General features: G+C 41.0%; 1 protein-coding gene across 1 annotated transcript in view; it reads left to right on the plus strand.

Moving 5' to 3' along the window:
- Positions 1–13,958, plus strand: part of ITGA2 (integrin subunit alpha 2) — a gene marked incomplete at both ends in the record, with an annotated part of 103,571 nt that extends 89,613 nt beyond the window's left edge. The window contains 7 exons of the mRNA XM_082652420.1: positions 866–968; positions 2,453–2,563; positions 3,537–3,641; positions 5,712–5,825; positions 10,540–10,629; positions 13,305–13,421; positions 13,878–13,958. Coding sequence (XP_082508546.1) covers positions 866–968; positions 2,453–2,563; positions 3,537–3,641; positions 5,712–5,825; positions 10,540–10,629; positions 13,305–13,421; positions 13,878–13,958 — 721 coding nt within the window. The remainder of the gene's footprint in view (positions 1–865; positions 969–2,452; positions 2,564–3,536; positions 3,642–5,711; positions 5,826–10,539; positions 10,630–13,304; positions 13,422–13,877) is intronic.
- Positions 13,959–14,390: the final 432 nt, after the last annotated feature.

Consider the following 14,390-nt stretch of genomic DNA (forward strand, 5'->3'; position numbering starts at 1 on the left):
CACCCCTCAATGAAGCTACCCTAGTTGAAATCCATCCTCAGATTCCCAGAAATGAGTGAAGAGAGGGAATGGTATTCAGTTACCTTCCAGTCTGAGTGGTCCTGTGGGGTTCCCTCTGGCCTGGTCATCACTTCACTTGCAAACCCTACTCAGCAGCCCCAAGCAAAGAAGTCCAATTAGGCCAGTGCCTCTAGGCCTAGTCTAATAAAACTCCTGGGTCAGCCACCTTAGAGATGGTCTGTATGGTCAGTGGTGGAAACAGACTGACCAACCCCAATTCAGACCAAAGTGTCAGAGCTGGTTTGGAACTAGGGAAGACAGGGAGAAGGAATAATAAATAAAATGTATACCCCGTTTCACAGGCGTCCAGTGATGAGTAGTGTAGGAGCTAATGCCCGATATCTTATCATGGTATTTCAGCCATCATACCAAGTGGAAAATCCTCTGCCTTATAAATCCATTCATCCAATCAATAAGGACCAAGTGTCCACTATATTAACACACCTGTCAATATATCTTGACATACCTGTCAAGATATAATATCTTGAGAAGAGTTTCACTACAAATTCTTAATACATTTGTACTTATTTTAGAAACTTTACAACTGATACACATATAACACAAAGAATCTCAGCAGAGTGATCATTAAGGGATATGTTTTGAAAGGAACTTGTTTTAGCCTTAGAAATGTATAACTGGATCATAAGTCCATAATAAGCCATTTGTTTTCATTTAACGTTTTGTACCTAAATGTAAACTCTTTCACTTGTAAAATAAGCTAGAAGATATTTAGATAAAAGAAATATTAAACTTCAAGAACAATAGCATAACTAAAATGTTCGGCTTTACAAACATCATCCAACAGATCTACCAACATAAATTTTTATGAAGTCTCCTCGGATGGGAATATTCCTTCTATTGTGAACAGTTTTGAAGATATTGGTCCAAAATTCATCTTCTTCATTAAGGTTGGTAAATCTGACATAAGAATGGAAAATCAAGAGAAAGGGGGTAAAAAAATGAGGGCAGGAGGAGAAGAAGAAAGTAAAAAGAAGTTGAAATATACCAGTGGTTCTCAAACTTGAGCACGCATTAGAATCACCTGGAGTCTTGTTAAAACACATGTCACTGGGCTCCATCTCCAGTGTTTCTGATTCAAAAGGTCTGGGGTGGACCTAACAATGTGCAGTTCTAACAAGTTCCCAGGTGACGCTGATGCTTCTGGTCCGGGTGCCATACTTTGAGAACTACTAAGGTAGACCATTGATAAGTAAACAGGTGGGCTTTGTACATAGTTATGTGTCCTGGGTAAGAGATAATTGATGTATTTTGAAAGCAAATGTTGCACATTAATCAACAGAGCAGTAATATAATAATATTACTATGGACAAAAGTCTCTGAAATATAATCAGTATGCCAATTTATCCTTGGCAACCACTTCTATTTGAGAAGCTCACCATTTGTATACAAATATTTATTTTGTACAGTCATGCTAAGTAGTATATAAAAATATTTTAAAATCAGTTTCTATTGGCTATTAGTAAAGTACAAAGTACAAATTTAAAGTTTGTTTTCAGTTATATAAAGAGAAATGAATTTATGAGAGAATGATATTTTATAATAACATTGCATGAACTTTGGAAAATAAAAAGGGAAGAATCCGTCCACCACCCTTAGTCATTACCACTTTATTTTTGTACATTTCCTATAAGTCTGTCACATGGTTGCAACTCTATAATTCAGTGATTTAAAAAGTTCTTAAAGGAGTCTTGATTTGTGATTCAGATACTGGAATTTATAAAATGTACACGGTATTTGGCAACTACTTCTTTAATGAAACATTTAGTCAATTAGTAGTATATAATATTCAGAGAACATGTAATAAGTATCCGCCTTTGTATGAAGTGCTTTATGTATGTTAACCCATTTAATTCCCAGATCAGTTATGAGATTGATAGGATTATTATTCCTATGAGTGTTCTTTAAAATGTTTAACAACCAGTAGGGCATGAGCCCTGGACAATTAGGACAGACTTTCCAACAGCGAGAACAGAGGCTGTATCTGTGCATGCCTACTGATATGCCAATTATCTTTATTTTACAAATGAGAAAACTGAAGCATAAAGAGGTGAAGTACCTTGCCCAAGCCACACTGCTAGTCAGGGGCAGAGTGGGACTTCATGCCCTAGCAGACCAAACCCACAGATGGTAGGTGTTTTTAATCATCTCCTGAGCCACAAATTATTTACCAGTTAAAACTGTAGATGTTGAGATTCTTCCAAGAGGTAAAACACAGTGAGCCAAAGAGTGACCATAAAGTAAGGACTCCCTTTCATATGGACTCACTCTTACCACTTAATAGCTGCCCTTCATCAACACTGGGGTTATTGATCCCATTCCTTCCAACGTGTGTATGATGTAGCGGCAATCAGAGTGTGTTCTTACTACATAGGTAACAACAGGAAGTGTTCCAGTCAGCATGGCATCTGTAATCATCCATATCCCTCAATACACCAGAGGCAAGAACCCGCTGATGTACCTGACTGGGGTGCACACGGACCAGGTACGTGCAGCCAAACTGCCTATAAGAACGTGTACCTTCCGTACAGAAATGTTCCATGAAGTGGGGGTGGTCATGTCTGCATCATACAGACAAGAAACTGAAAAGATAACCCCTATGCACCCTGGGTGCTAGGAAACAAGCAGTTAATTTCATATTAGAAGTAGGATATTATTATAAGAAATGTCTGAGTCTAGGGATGTACAGATGGCAGAAATTATTAAAACCTCCTGACCAGCTGAACATCTGACTTCGTCAGAGCCCTGTTTATAGAGAAGTTAGTTGGCTGGGAAGTGAGAGGTTGAATCCATAGTGGGAGAGTAGTTGGTCTACACAGCTGCAGTCAGTAGCTGGTCTTCAAGCTGCCAGCCTGGACTTTCAACTGGTAGTTGCCAACCCTGGTTGCTCATTTAATCACCTGGGTTGCTTTTTAAATACGTGATGCCCAGACCTACCCCAGGCAATTAAATCAGAATCTCCAGGGCTAAGGCTGTAGGACCCGTGTTTTTCTTTAAAAGCCCTCTGGGTATTTCTCTAAAAGCCCTCCGGCTACAGGGATGCTGTAGGCAAACCCCTGACAGTGGCTCAGCCGTGGTCTAGCACTTAGCTAATGCTACAGCAGTGTTACTTCTGCGCTGTTTATAGGTGACCACAGGAAAGCAAAATCCTAAACTGTTCCACAGGAAAAAACCCTGAATTAAATAAACCACTCACAGACAACTGTTATTACAAATTTGTGTCATCACATGTGGGCTGCAAGAACCAGCGCCATGCCATCGAGTCACGCCAGGAGGATCTGAATACTTCAGGGTTTACATTAGTGATGAACAGAAGTGTGGCCGGGTCAGCACAGTGCAGAGAATCCTGGGAGCCCCTCCCCTGCCCCAACATGTGACAATAGGATTTCCTAACGAGTAAAAAATAACATCGTAAACCATCTTGCTTCCTAAGACTGATTTGATGTCCTTCTTTGTAGGCTGGTGACATCAGTTGCAAAGCCGAAATAAATCCACTGAAAATAGGACAGACATCTTCTTCTGTATCTTTCAAGAGTGAAAATTTCCGCCATGTAAAAGAACTGGTGAGGACAGGTTAATGGGGTGAAAACTTCCTTTAGTGATTCATTGTTTGTTTTACCTGGAAATTGAGGCACTTCTTTTTTCCTGCCACCTCAGGTGGTAGAACTTTCCTATTTTGCCTTTGATGATCTGTGTGAATCAAGAAAATACAGGCTGATGGGCTTCCCGGGTGGCGCAGTGGTTGGGAGTCCGCCTGCCGATGCAGGGGACACGGGTTCGTGCCGCGGTCCGGGAAGATCCCACATGCCGCGGAGCAGCTGGGCCCGTGAGCCATGGCCGCTGAGCCTGCGCGTCCGGAGCCGGTGCTCCGCAGGGGGAGAGGCCACAGCAGTAAGAGGCCCGCGTATGGCGTATGGCAAAAAAAAAAAAAAAAAAAGCTGAAATCTAGGTTATTGGAATTATTATTTATGCCATTATTATAAAATACATGTTCCAAATTTCATGATATTAACAGGACTCCATGTCCAACTGGTTTTGTGTCGTGCACAGTGGAAACGTTGCAAAGAGCTGAGCGGGAGCTGGGCATGTGTGGGAGGTGAAGCCCGCCTCACCTCCTCCACATAATCACTGACGTCTTTTATTGAGCTGTTAAATTTGACTCTCTGACCACCCTTCTCTGTTTTCAATATTTTCTCATCTCCTGCTCGAGAGTTATGCCACTGTTTTGGGAAAGACACTTGTCTAGCATCTAGCATGGCGCTTGGCACATATGAAGTATTCAAATAAGCAAACATTTAGTAAACAGCAAAACCTAACCCAACCTCAGTTCTCCCCTATGAACAACATTGAAATTCTCCTGTTTTTCTTTTATTGCAATTATTTTATTTCAGGAAGGATGGGAAAACAGAATGAACAGTTTCTTATTTAAGTAACTATAGTGTAATTACAGTGCAAATGTGGTCTAAATGTGAACAGAGGTATGTAAAAATGTTCAGGAGAAACTCATCTCAGGGTATGAAAATGTTTTGATTTTGTAAAAAAGGCAACTTCTGTGAACAGTATAGAGGAAACATAAGACGAAAAACAAAGAAAACACTAAAGTTCTCCAGAAATCTAACAGCGGGCCCTTAACATTTATGAACATTCTTCCTTACCTCTAATCATTAACCTACATATAAGCACATGTGCACTGTTACATAAATGGACCAAGCTGCCTTTTTTCATTGGCCGATATGTCACAGATCTTTTAATAGGCTTTATTTTTAGAGCAATTTTAGGTTCACAGCAAAATTGAGTTTAAATTACAGAAATTTCCCATATACCTCTTGCCCCACTTACCCACAGCCTCCTACACTATGAACCAGCACCCCCCCCCCCCCCCCCCCCCGCCCAGAGTGGTACATTTGTTTCAATTGATGAACCTACACTGACGCATCATAATTACCCAAAGTCCATGGTTTACGTTAGGCTACCCTGGATGCGTGTTCTATCGGTTTGGATGGACGTATGATGACATGGATCCACAATTACGGGGTGCAGAACAGTTCACTGCCCAGAAGCTCCTCTGTGCTCCCCCTATTCATCCCTCCTTCCCCCCTAACTCTTGGCAACCACTGATTCTTTTACTGACAACTTTTTTAAAATTCAAGGAATGCATCTGTATCATGAGGTCACTGACTAAATTGTACTACATTTTGTGTGTGTATACTCAGTAATTTACTTAACTAGTACACTGTTGATAAACACGGATTGTTTAGTCTTTGGAGTTTTTTTTTAATCTTACACTATAGTTGATTAACAGTCTTGGCGAGGGTTGTTGTTTCTCTTTAACTCTGATAAACAGTAGTTCAATAAACAGGCCTGCTGTACTCTTCTGCACACACTTATTATCTCCTGAGGCCTTCCACACAGATGGGCAGCGGCAGGGGCAAAGGACATGCACTTTTTACATTTCGAGGCAAAGTGCTAAAATCTCCAGAAGAAGGGTTGTAACTACTACTAATAGTTCATGAGATTGCTCATTTCCTTAGCTCCTTCCCAGTACTGGGTTTTATCTTTGTAAAATTTTGGTGTTTATTTTTTAAAGCTTGTACTAACTCTCTCTTCTTTTACCCTTGACTCCAACCTGAAAGAACTGCAGAACCGCTTCATGTAGTAACATCACCTGCTGGCTGAAAGACCTTCAGGTGAAAGGAGAATACTTCCTTAATGTGTCTACCAGAATCTGGAACGGGACTTTCGCAGTAGTAAGTATCAGCTTTGTTTATTCGGCTCATTGATAGCATTGAAACATAAGCCTTCACCGTCAATAAGGTCGCGCCCTCTGACAAAATCAGCATTCTGACTAACGTCAGCCGTGCCCAGTGACCCAGAGCAGTCTTACCTTGGAAGGCAGTGTGCTTCCATCCCTTTCCAAAGCTTGCCCAACCTGGCTGTGCCTCAGAATCACCTGGGCTGCTGGTAAAGCATCTGCTTCTTAGACTCCATGCCAACCTACTAGAGCAGAATCTCTGGAAATGGTGTCAGGATCCCCTCAGCTGCCTGGGGTGCAGTGGGCCACCTGCTCTGTCTTCCTCCCCCTGCTCTTGACTTGTCTGACTTATGGTCTCCACCACACCCAGATCAAAGCGCCTCCATTCCCTGTGCTCCCAGGTGACGGTTGATTGGTCTCAAACTACCTGATAGATGAATCTAACCTAAGACCCCATCGCCCTCTATTAGAGCCAGGTGTAACCACTCTGCCCTCCTGTTTTTCATCCCTTCTCTGGTGAAAGCCCCAGTGTGCTTACAGTTTTTTTTAAGTCATTTCAGTCTCACAAGTTTGAGGAATGTGCCAGAACAATGTCAGAGTGTTTTTCCAATTGGCAGGTGTGACTTGGCAGTAGCGATACCTGCTTTCAGCAGAGATTTCGGTAGCCAGAATGTCAGTCTGGCACGGGAAGAGTAAGGATGGACAGAGCTCCTTAAGTCTGACTACATAAGCGGCGAGCTGTTCATTTTACTAACACTGGCTGTGATCGAGGCAGCAAAACAGAAATTAGTTTGAAACCTCCAGGGGGCCTTGTGGCTCACAGTGAATTTTTTTTAAACGCATAAATCAGTCTTCAAGGTGCTTACCAACCGTACCCTATTCCCTATTTTCTAACCACTTCATGATCTCTCCAACAAACCCCTCCCTGCTATGGAGTTCTGTGTCACATCAGAGAACTTGGCTCCCTCCGAACTTGGCCCCGGAACCAAAATATAAGCAATATTCTTCGATAAAGACACAGTAGAAAGAGGAATGGTGAAAGGCAGGTGAAAAACTAGAGAAGTGGAGGAGTGAGGAGTTGGGTTTTCTCCTTGTTTGCCTTTATTTGGTTTTCTTGTTAGTTGCATTTGCTTTCAAGCCTTCAGGATGCCTCTAAGTCCTGTAAGACTGCAAAGCAGGCAGTTATACCATCATCCCAGCTGCTGCAGTTTGGCGCTCAGTTTTACCCATTGGATCTTGGCTCCTTGGATTTGAGGAACAAATGTTTTCATAGTAACCTTTGCCAGCTGGGAAGGAAAACTCACTGTTGCAAATCAAAAGGCAATCACCCCGGCTCTGTAAAAAGCATCTGGTTTTTCTTGAGTTTGTTTAAAGCTACATCATTTTAACTGTAAGACTTTTTATAGTACCTTCCCCCAAGGTTTTCAGAAGCAGCAGTTTCATTTCTGGAAGCAAAATTCTGAAGAAGTGTATTATTTATACTTTTTCAACATGGTTATTATGATAGTTAAGCTGAAAAACACCCATGAGAGTTATTGCATATCATGTCCTACACATCTTCCTCCTTCATGAAAGGTCAAATGTTTATCCCCACCTTGTTTTGAACCATTTCAACAGTGGATGTTCTCAGACCATCTAGGAGATCCAGTCTGAAATACGAATCATACTGCCTGTATTAGAGCCCATGTATATACTACCTTTTGCCCTTTTTCTGAGGCAGTGCAAGTCAACATTTCAAGTAATTTCATCACAAAGTGATTGCTCAGGCTTCCAAATCAGTGGCATTGTTGGTTGCCCTTTGTAAGGAAAAGGCTTGTTGAATGCCAGCAGGTGTGTGACTTCAATCTCCTGGGTGTGCATGGTACCCCTACCGTTACTTGTTAACCCTGCAGGATACTGCGTACCCGTGCAAAGGGCCAGACTTAGGAGGGCAGATATATCAGTGTTGTAAGGAAATTCTTTCATCTCTAGTCTGCAGGGACTATTAAGTAAGAACATTCACTTAACTGTTACTCCTTTTTAAATTTAAACCATCATCAATACTCCTAATGTTCCCCAAATAATGTATGTTTGAGACACCAGTGATCAGGGTTAACTTCTACTGCAATCTTCCATCTTGAGAAAATTAAGGCTAATCAGAGACTGAGCCAGTGGAAAGGAAATAAATTGCTCACTTTTTGGATATGCATTCTCTCTTTCTGGCTCCTAGATATAGTTTAGCAAATTACCTCATGGAGTGTATTGAATTATGTGCCCTAGTAACCACAAAAACTAAATCCTAGTAGCCAGATCACGTGAAGGCAGTTCTCAGATCTGGGCATTGTATTCCATCTCGAAGTAGTGTCAGTCCCAATACTTGATTATAGAGAAAACAATATACACATCAGTAATGTATCCACTGAAAAAAAGATTATTTTTCTGTAACTAGATTCAGGAATGCATGTAAAATTATTTCATTTTTGGAGGTTACTAATAACATCAGCATAAAATGTATGTCCTTCCTATATGCCTGCCCCCAATCCAGTATTTTTTATAAAAATGCTTAGATTAGGAAAGCTGAAATTATTACTCATGTTATCTAGCACGGACACAAGGTTTAGGATGTCTGCCACTGACATGCATGGCCTTTAAACAGTATTATTTTACACATGTGTACCCAGAAGAGAAATTCTCTTCCTTTTGAATCTGATTTCACATTGTTTTGTGATTCAGGTAAATATTTAAAAACACCAAGTTTTCAATTTTCTCTCATGTCACAAACTTCGTTGTTTTTAAAAACCTAAACTATGATCTTTCCCAATTAAAAACTTCGTTTCTAAACCCTTGTTTTTCACCCCCGTTTACAAGTTAGAGTTACTGGGAGAGACGCTTTAACCAGCTGGTATCTAAACCCCACCCCCCAGAGACTTTTTTTTTTAAACATCTTTATTGGAGTATAATTGCTTTATAATGGTGTGTTAGTTTCTGCTTTATAACAAAGTGAATCAGTTATACATATACATATGTTCCCATATCTCTTCCCTCTTGCGTCTCCCTCCCTCCCACCCTCCCTATCCCACCCCTCTAGATGGTCACAAAGCACTGAGCTGATCTCCCTTTGCTATGCAGCTGCTTCCCACTAGCTATCTATTTTACATTTGGTGGTGTATATATGTCCATGCCACTCTCTTGCTTTGTCACCGCTTACGCTTCCCCCCCCGCTTATCTTCAAGTCCATTCTCTAGTAGGTCTGTCTCTTTATTCCCGTCTTACTCCTAGGTTCTTCATGACATTTTTTTCTTAGATTCCATATATATGTGTTAGCATACGGTATTTGTCTTTCTCTTTCTCACTTACTTCCCTCTGTATGACAGACTCTAGGTCCATCCACCTCACTACAAATAACTCAATTTCATTCCTTTTTATGACTGAGTAATATTCCATTGTATATATGTGCCACATCTTCTTTATCCATTCATCCGATGATGGACACTTAGGTTGCTTCCATCTCCTAGCTATTGTAAATAGAGCTGCAATGAACATTTTGGTACATGACTCTTTTTGAATTATGGTTTTCTCAGGGTATATGCCCAGTAGTGGGATTGCTGGGTCATATGGTAGTTCTATTTGTAGTTTTTTAAGGAACCTCTATACTGTTCTCCATAGTGGCTGTACCAATTGACATTCCCACCAGCAGTGCAAGAGTGTTCCCTTTTCTCCACACCCTCTCCAGCATTTATTGTTTGTAGATTTTTTGATGATGGCCATTCTGACTGGTGTGAGATGATATCTCATTGTAGTTTTGATTTGCATTTCTCTAACGTTAGTGATGTTGAGCATCCTTTCATGTGTCTGTTGGCAATCTGTATATCTTCTTTGGAGAAATGTCTATTTAGGTCTTCTGGCCATTTTTGGATTGGGTTGTTTGTTTTTTTGTTATTGAGCTGCATGAGCTGCTTGTAAATTTTGGAGATTAATCCTTTGTCGGTTGCTTCATTTGCAAATATTTTCTCTCCCATTCTAGGGTTGTCTTTTGGTTCTGTTTATGGTTTCCTTTGCTGTGCAAAAGCTTTTAAGTTTCATTAGGTCCCATTTGTTTATTTTGGTTTTTATTTCCATTTCTCTAGGAGGTGGGTCAAAAAGGATCTTGCTGTGATTTATGTCATAGATTGTTCTGCCTATGTTTTCCTCTAAGAGTTTGATAGTTTCTGGCCTTACATTTAGGGTTAGGCCAGAAAGCTTTTGACAAAATTCAACACCTACTTATGATAAAAACCCTGCAGAAAGTAGACACAGAGGGAACTTTCCTCAACATAATAAAGGCCATATATGACAAACCCACAGCCAACATCATCCTCAGTGGTGAAAAACTGAAACCATTTCCACTAAGATCAGGAACAAGACAAGGTTGCCCACTCTCACCACTCTTATTCAACGTAGTTTTGGAAGTTTTAGCCACAGCAGTCAGAGAAGAAAAGGAAATGAATCCAAATTGGAAAAGAAGAGACTTCGTTTAATTTGCTACGGCAGGGCCCAGTCACCCGCACGGTTTAAGTTCCCACATGGGGTCCCAGCATATCGGCGATTTAAGCACACGCAGATGCTTGAGTCTTCAGAGTTGGCATTTGCTCTTGTCACTTTCCACAAGAACATAAATAAGGAACATGCCAAGTTTTATACATTAACTTCTGCTAGGATAAAATATACTCTTTATTCTTCTTATGTTCCAGTCGACTTTTCAGACAGTACAGCTGACGGCAGCAGCAGAAATCGACACCTATAACCCTCAGATATATGCGATCGAAGAAAACACCGTCACGGTGAGTGCATCACATCCCTACCTGTGGGCGCTGGAGTCTCTGACGGGCATTCCATTTCTGACCATTTACAACGGTCACGTTCGCATCTACATGTATATAGAAGTATCTTACTGAAACTCTGAAAGGCTGATGTTTATCATGCTGAGCTTTTGATAAGGGTGTTTGTTTGCTACTCAAAAAAGGCCCCTGGTGTACTTGCCCTCCCCCTCGTGCCCACGCTGGCAAAGCTGGATCAGAAGTGATGATCTGACAGGAGGCACAAGGGGCCCCATCTTGCTGTGGCTCCCTCCTCCCTGCTCCAGGCGTCAACCAGCACCATGGCTCCTCCTTTCTGCTCATGCTTATACAAAGCAGTTTACATCCTCGGCCATGAAATCTAAGTTATGCTCCTTTGAATCATACATAGTATTTTAGAGCATTTTTGAAAGTGCTTAAGTGTGCTTAATAAATAAGGCATTTATTAGAGGGCTTTTTCTTGTTTTTAGCAGTACTCCTTAAAACTAGACACTGACACTGTGAAACATCCATTCATTCATTAGATCTTCAGTCTAGAAAACTATAAATGCTTCTCTTGATTTAAAAAAAAAAAGCGTTTGGCAAAGAAATGTACGTTCACAGAAAACAAAGGCTCACTGTTCCAAGAGCTGGCACGGGACAACCTTCCTTTGCACTGGAACTCTGGTTAGAATATGCCATATTTAGATATAGCAGGATTTCCATGCTCAGCTAATCTGCTGGCAGAGCCCTGGGCATCTTCCTCCCAACGCTTTTGTTAGGAATTGGAAGCCAGTTCAAGGCTCCGCCCCGAGGACAGCTTGGCAGCTGGCCCCAGGCCACTAGTCCACTGCTGCAGTCTATGGACTTGGCTAAAAAGCCAATGGCCTTGTGAACTCTGGACCTCTCTCGATGCCTGAGAGTGGAGCTCACAGCCCTGCTGTCCCGCTATTGCCCCAGCAAAAATGATGCCACACAGAGGATGCTGCTCTGCTTCTGGTTTAGGACTATCAGCGAAGGCCCGCACCTTCTCTTCAGAGGCTGGGGTGCGGAAAATCAGAAACGGAGCCAAAGGAAACGTGGCCTTCAAATTCAGAGTGCTATGAACTAAGCCTCGGGAGGGGGGAAGTACTATAGATATTTTAAAAGTTCATTTCAGAAAAATGTAGTGTTCAGACAATACCTGGACCTCTGCTGAAATCTGGGTTTTTTTTAGAAAGCAGTATTAAATAAATGCATTAATTAAAAATTCAAGTTAACAATTTCAGTGAACCTTTTGGGAGATTTTTCTTTTCATGGTTTTCTCTGAGCAATATTGATAAGTAATAGAGGCCAACTATTTTTTTTTTTTTTTTTTTTTTTTTTTTTGCGCTATGTGGGCCTCTCACTGTTGTGGCCTCTCCCGTTGCGGAGCACAGGCTCCGGACGCGCAGGCTCAGCGGCCATGACTCACGGGCCCAGCCGCTCCGTGGCATGTGGGATCTTCCTGGACTGGGGCACAAACCCGTGTCCCCTGCATCGGCAGGCGGACTCTCAACCACTGCACCACCAGGGAAGCCCGAGGCCAACTATTACTTGTGTCTATAAAAATATTTTTTGAATCCAAATAAATTAAATAAATTTTAAAATTATATTTTGGAATCCAAATAATAAATTGACCTATCCCTATAGGTAGACAAGTGATTCTTAAATTTATTTGAATTCCAAGCCCACTTAAAAAGCCGATACAAAAATCATGTACTCATAGTTCCCTAAAGAGCCATGGAGCCTGGATTAGGAAGTTCTAGAAGAGAGAGAAGTAAGGATATGACTGCCCCTAAGCAGTGAACTGCATGAGTCTAGTTATTTTATTCCTAAATTTATAAAGCCTTAGTTTAGCTCTTAAAAATCCAAATGAGAAGAAATATAGTCACCAAAAGGCCAGACTCAAGTTTAGCCCAACTCATAAATTCTGTGGTGAAAAGCAGCTTATCTGCCACTGTAATTCAGTGTTAAATCAAGTAAATAAATTAGGTTTTCTCCCCTTGTTTGGCTCCAAAATTAACTCTTTAAAAATGGTTGTGATTCTTTCCCCAATTAAAACAACAAAAAAAGAATATACAGTTTTATTGTTAGAACTCTTACGGCAGCCGTGCTATTACAAAGCCACAAAGACTGCCAGGAAGTGGACGTTAAGAATCATGTGTAACCTCAAGGGCAATTTATCACTGAAAAGGTCACCTTGAGCCCTGAGACATTACTTCTACTTGTTAACAATCCATATCAAGTAAATCAACATTTTAGGAGCCCAATTCAAAGTAGTTGTTGTTGTTACTGTTTAATCACAAGGGATTTGTGTTGCTAATTTTTTGACTCGCCTCCCCAAGACTGGTGGATGCCAGAAACTAAAGTTCCAAGTTTCATAAGTGATTAAAGCATCTGAGACTGTCAGAGATGACATATCCACTACATACTGACGCAGTGCAGTTAAAGGAAGGAAATGGGAAGACTTGCATGCCTTGCCTGTATTTGCAGGAGCGTTTTCTCTCGAGATTGTACTGTACAATATTTAACCGAGGAATGTGATCGTGAGGAAGTCACATCCCCTTTCCAGACCGTCACTTGTAAAATTAGAGGATTTGACCATCTCACTTTTTTTCAGTGCTAAAATTAACGCAATTGTTTTGTATATACACTTACAGATTCCCATTACCATAATGAAACCCCACGAGAAAGCTGAAGTACCAACCGGGGTTATAGTAGGAAGTGCAATTGCTGGAATCCTTCTGTTATTAGCTCTGGTTGCAGTTTTATGGAAGGTAAGAAATGTTTCATATTTAAAAGATACAGGGGTCCTGAAGACCTCTGTCTTGAATTTCCTTATCACAGAGCAAACCTGTTTTATATGGTACCTCCTCGTCTATCATAAGAAAAAAGGAAATGCAAGTTTATTTGCAAATTCTCACTCATGTTCTTGAAAACAATCAGTAAGGATTTTATCTCCTTGGTCTTGGTCCCTTTTCTCCAACCTTCTTTCATCCAGACACTGAATGTTTTGTTCACCTGCAAGTAAGCAGACCCTGAAAAATTTAACTTTATGCAATTCATTTCAACTCTGGGTATTAATCTCCTCACTGAAGGGCTGATGCCAGGTCAATACTCTGCACACTGACCTATCCAGCTCCCCACGATTCCCAGAGGTGCAAGGAGGGGAGAGTCTGGGTCCATTCAAAATAAGCCAGAAGTGGTAATGTTTTTACATCATCATCTTACAGCTTGGATTCTTCAAAAGAAAATATGAAAAAATGACCAAAAATCCAGATGAAATTGATGAGACCACAGAACTCAACAGCTGAATCACCCAGCAGTTCCCACTGCAGTGGGAAGGGGCAGCATCACAGCCAGGGTTTACTATTCGCATGAATGGGTTTCTTAAAAATCCCAGTGTAACTTAATAATGTAATAGGTAAACTAGAACTGCAGGTCAGTTTGGAAAGAAACTGTGAGGGATTTGGGAGGGCAGGAGTATAAAGGGTAAAAGACTATTTTATGTTGGGGGGAAAGTGATCTTTACGTTGGCTGGTCCAGAGTTTACATGAAATGCTTCCTAACAGGAGAACTCTTAAAGAAAAATATAACCTTTCTCAGAATATTTTTTGGGGAAAAGCCCAGTCATTTAAAATGATTGTTTTTAAACAACAGAAGTGGAAGTACTCGGTATAGGTATATAATTAGCTTGGATATATTGATGCTGATGGGCAAAAAAACCCCCACAGGTCTTCAACTTA

This window comes from Grampus griseus (genome assembly GCF_964374135.1).
Source record: "Grampus griseus genome assembly, chromosome: 3".
In the NCBI taxonomy this organism is placed as follows: domain Eukaryota; kingdom Metazoa; phylum Chordata; class Mammalia; order Artiodactyla; family Delphinidae; genus Grampus; species Grampus griseus.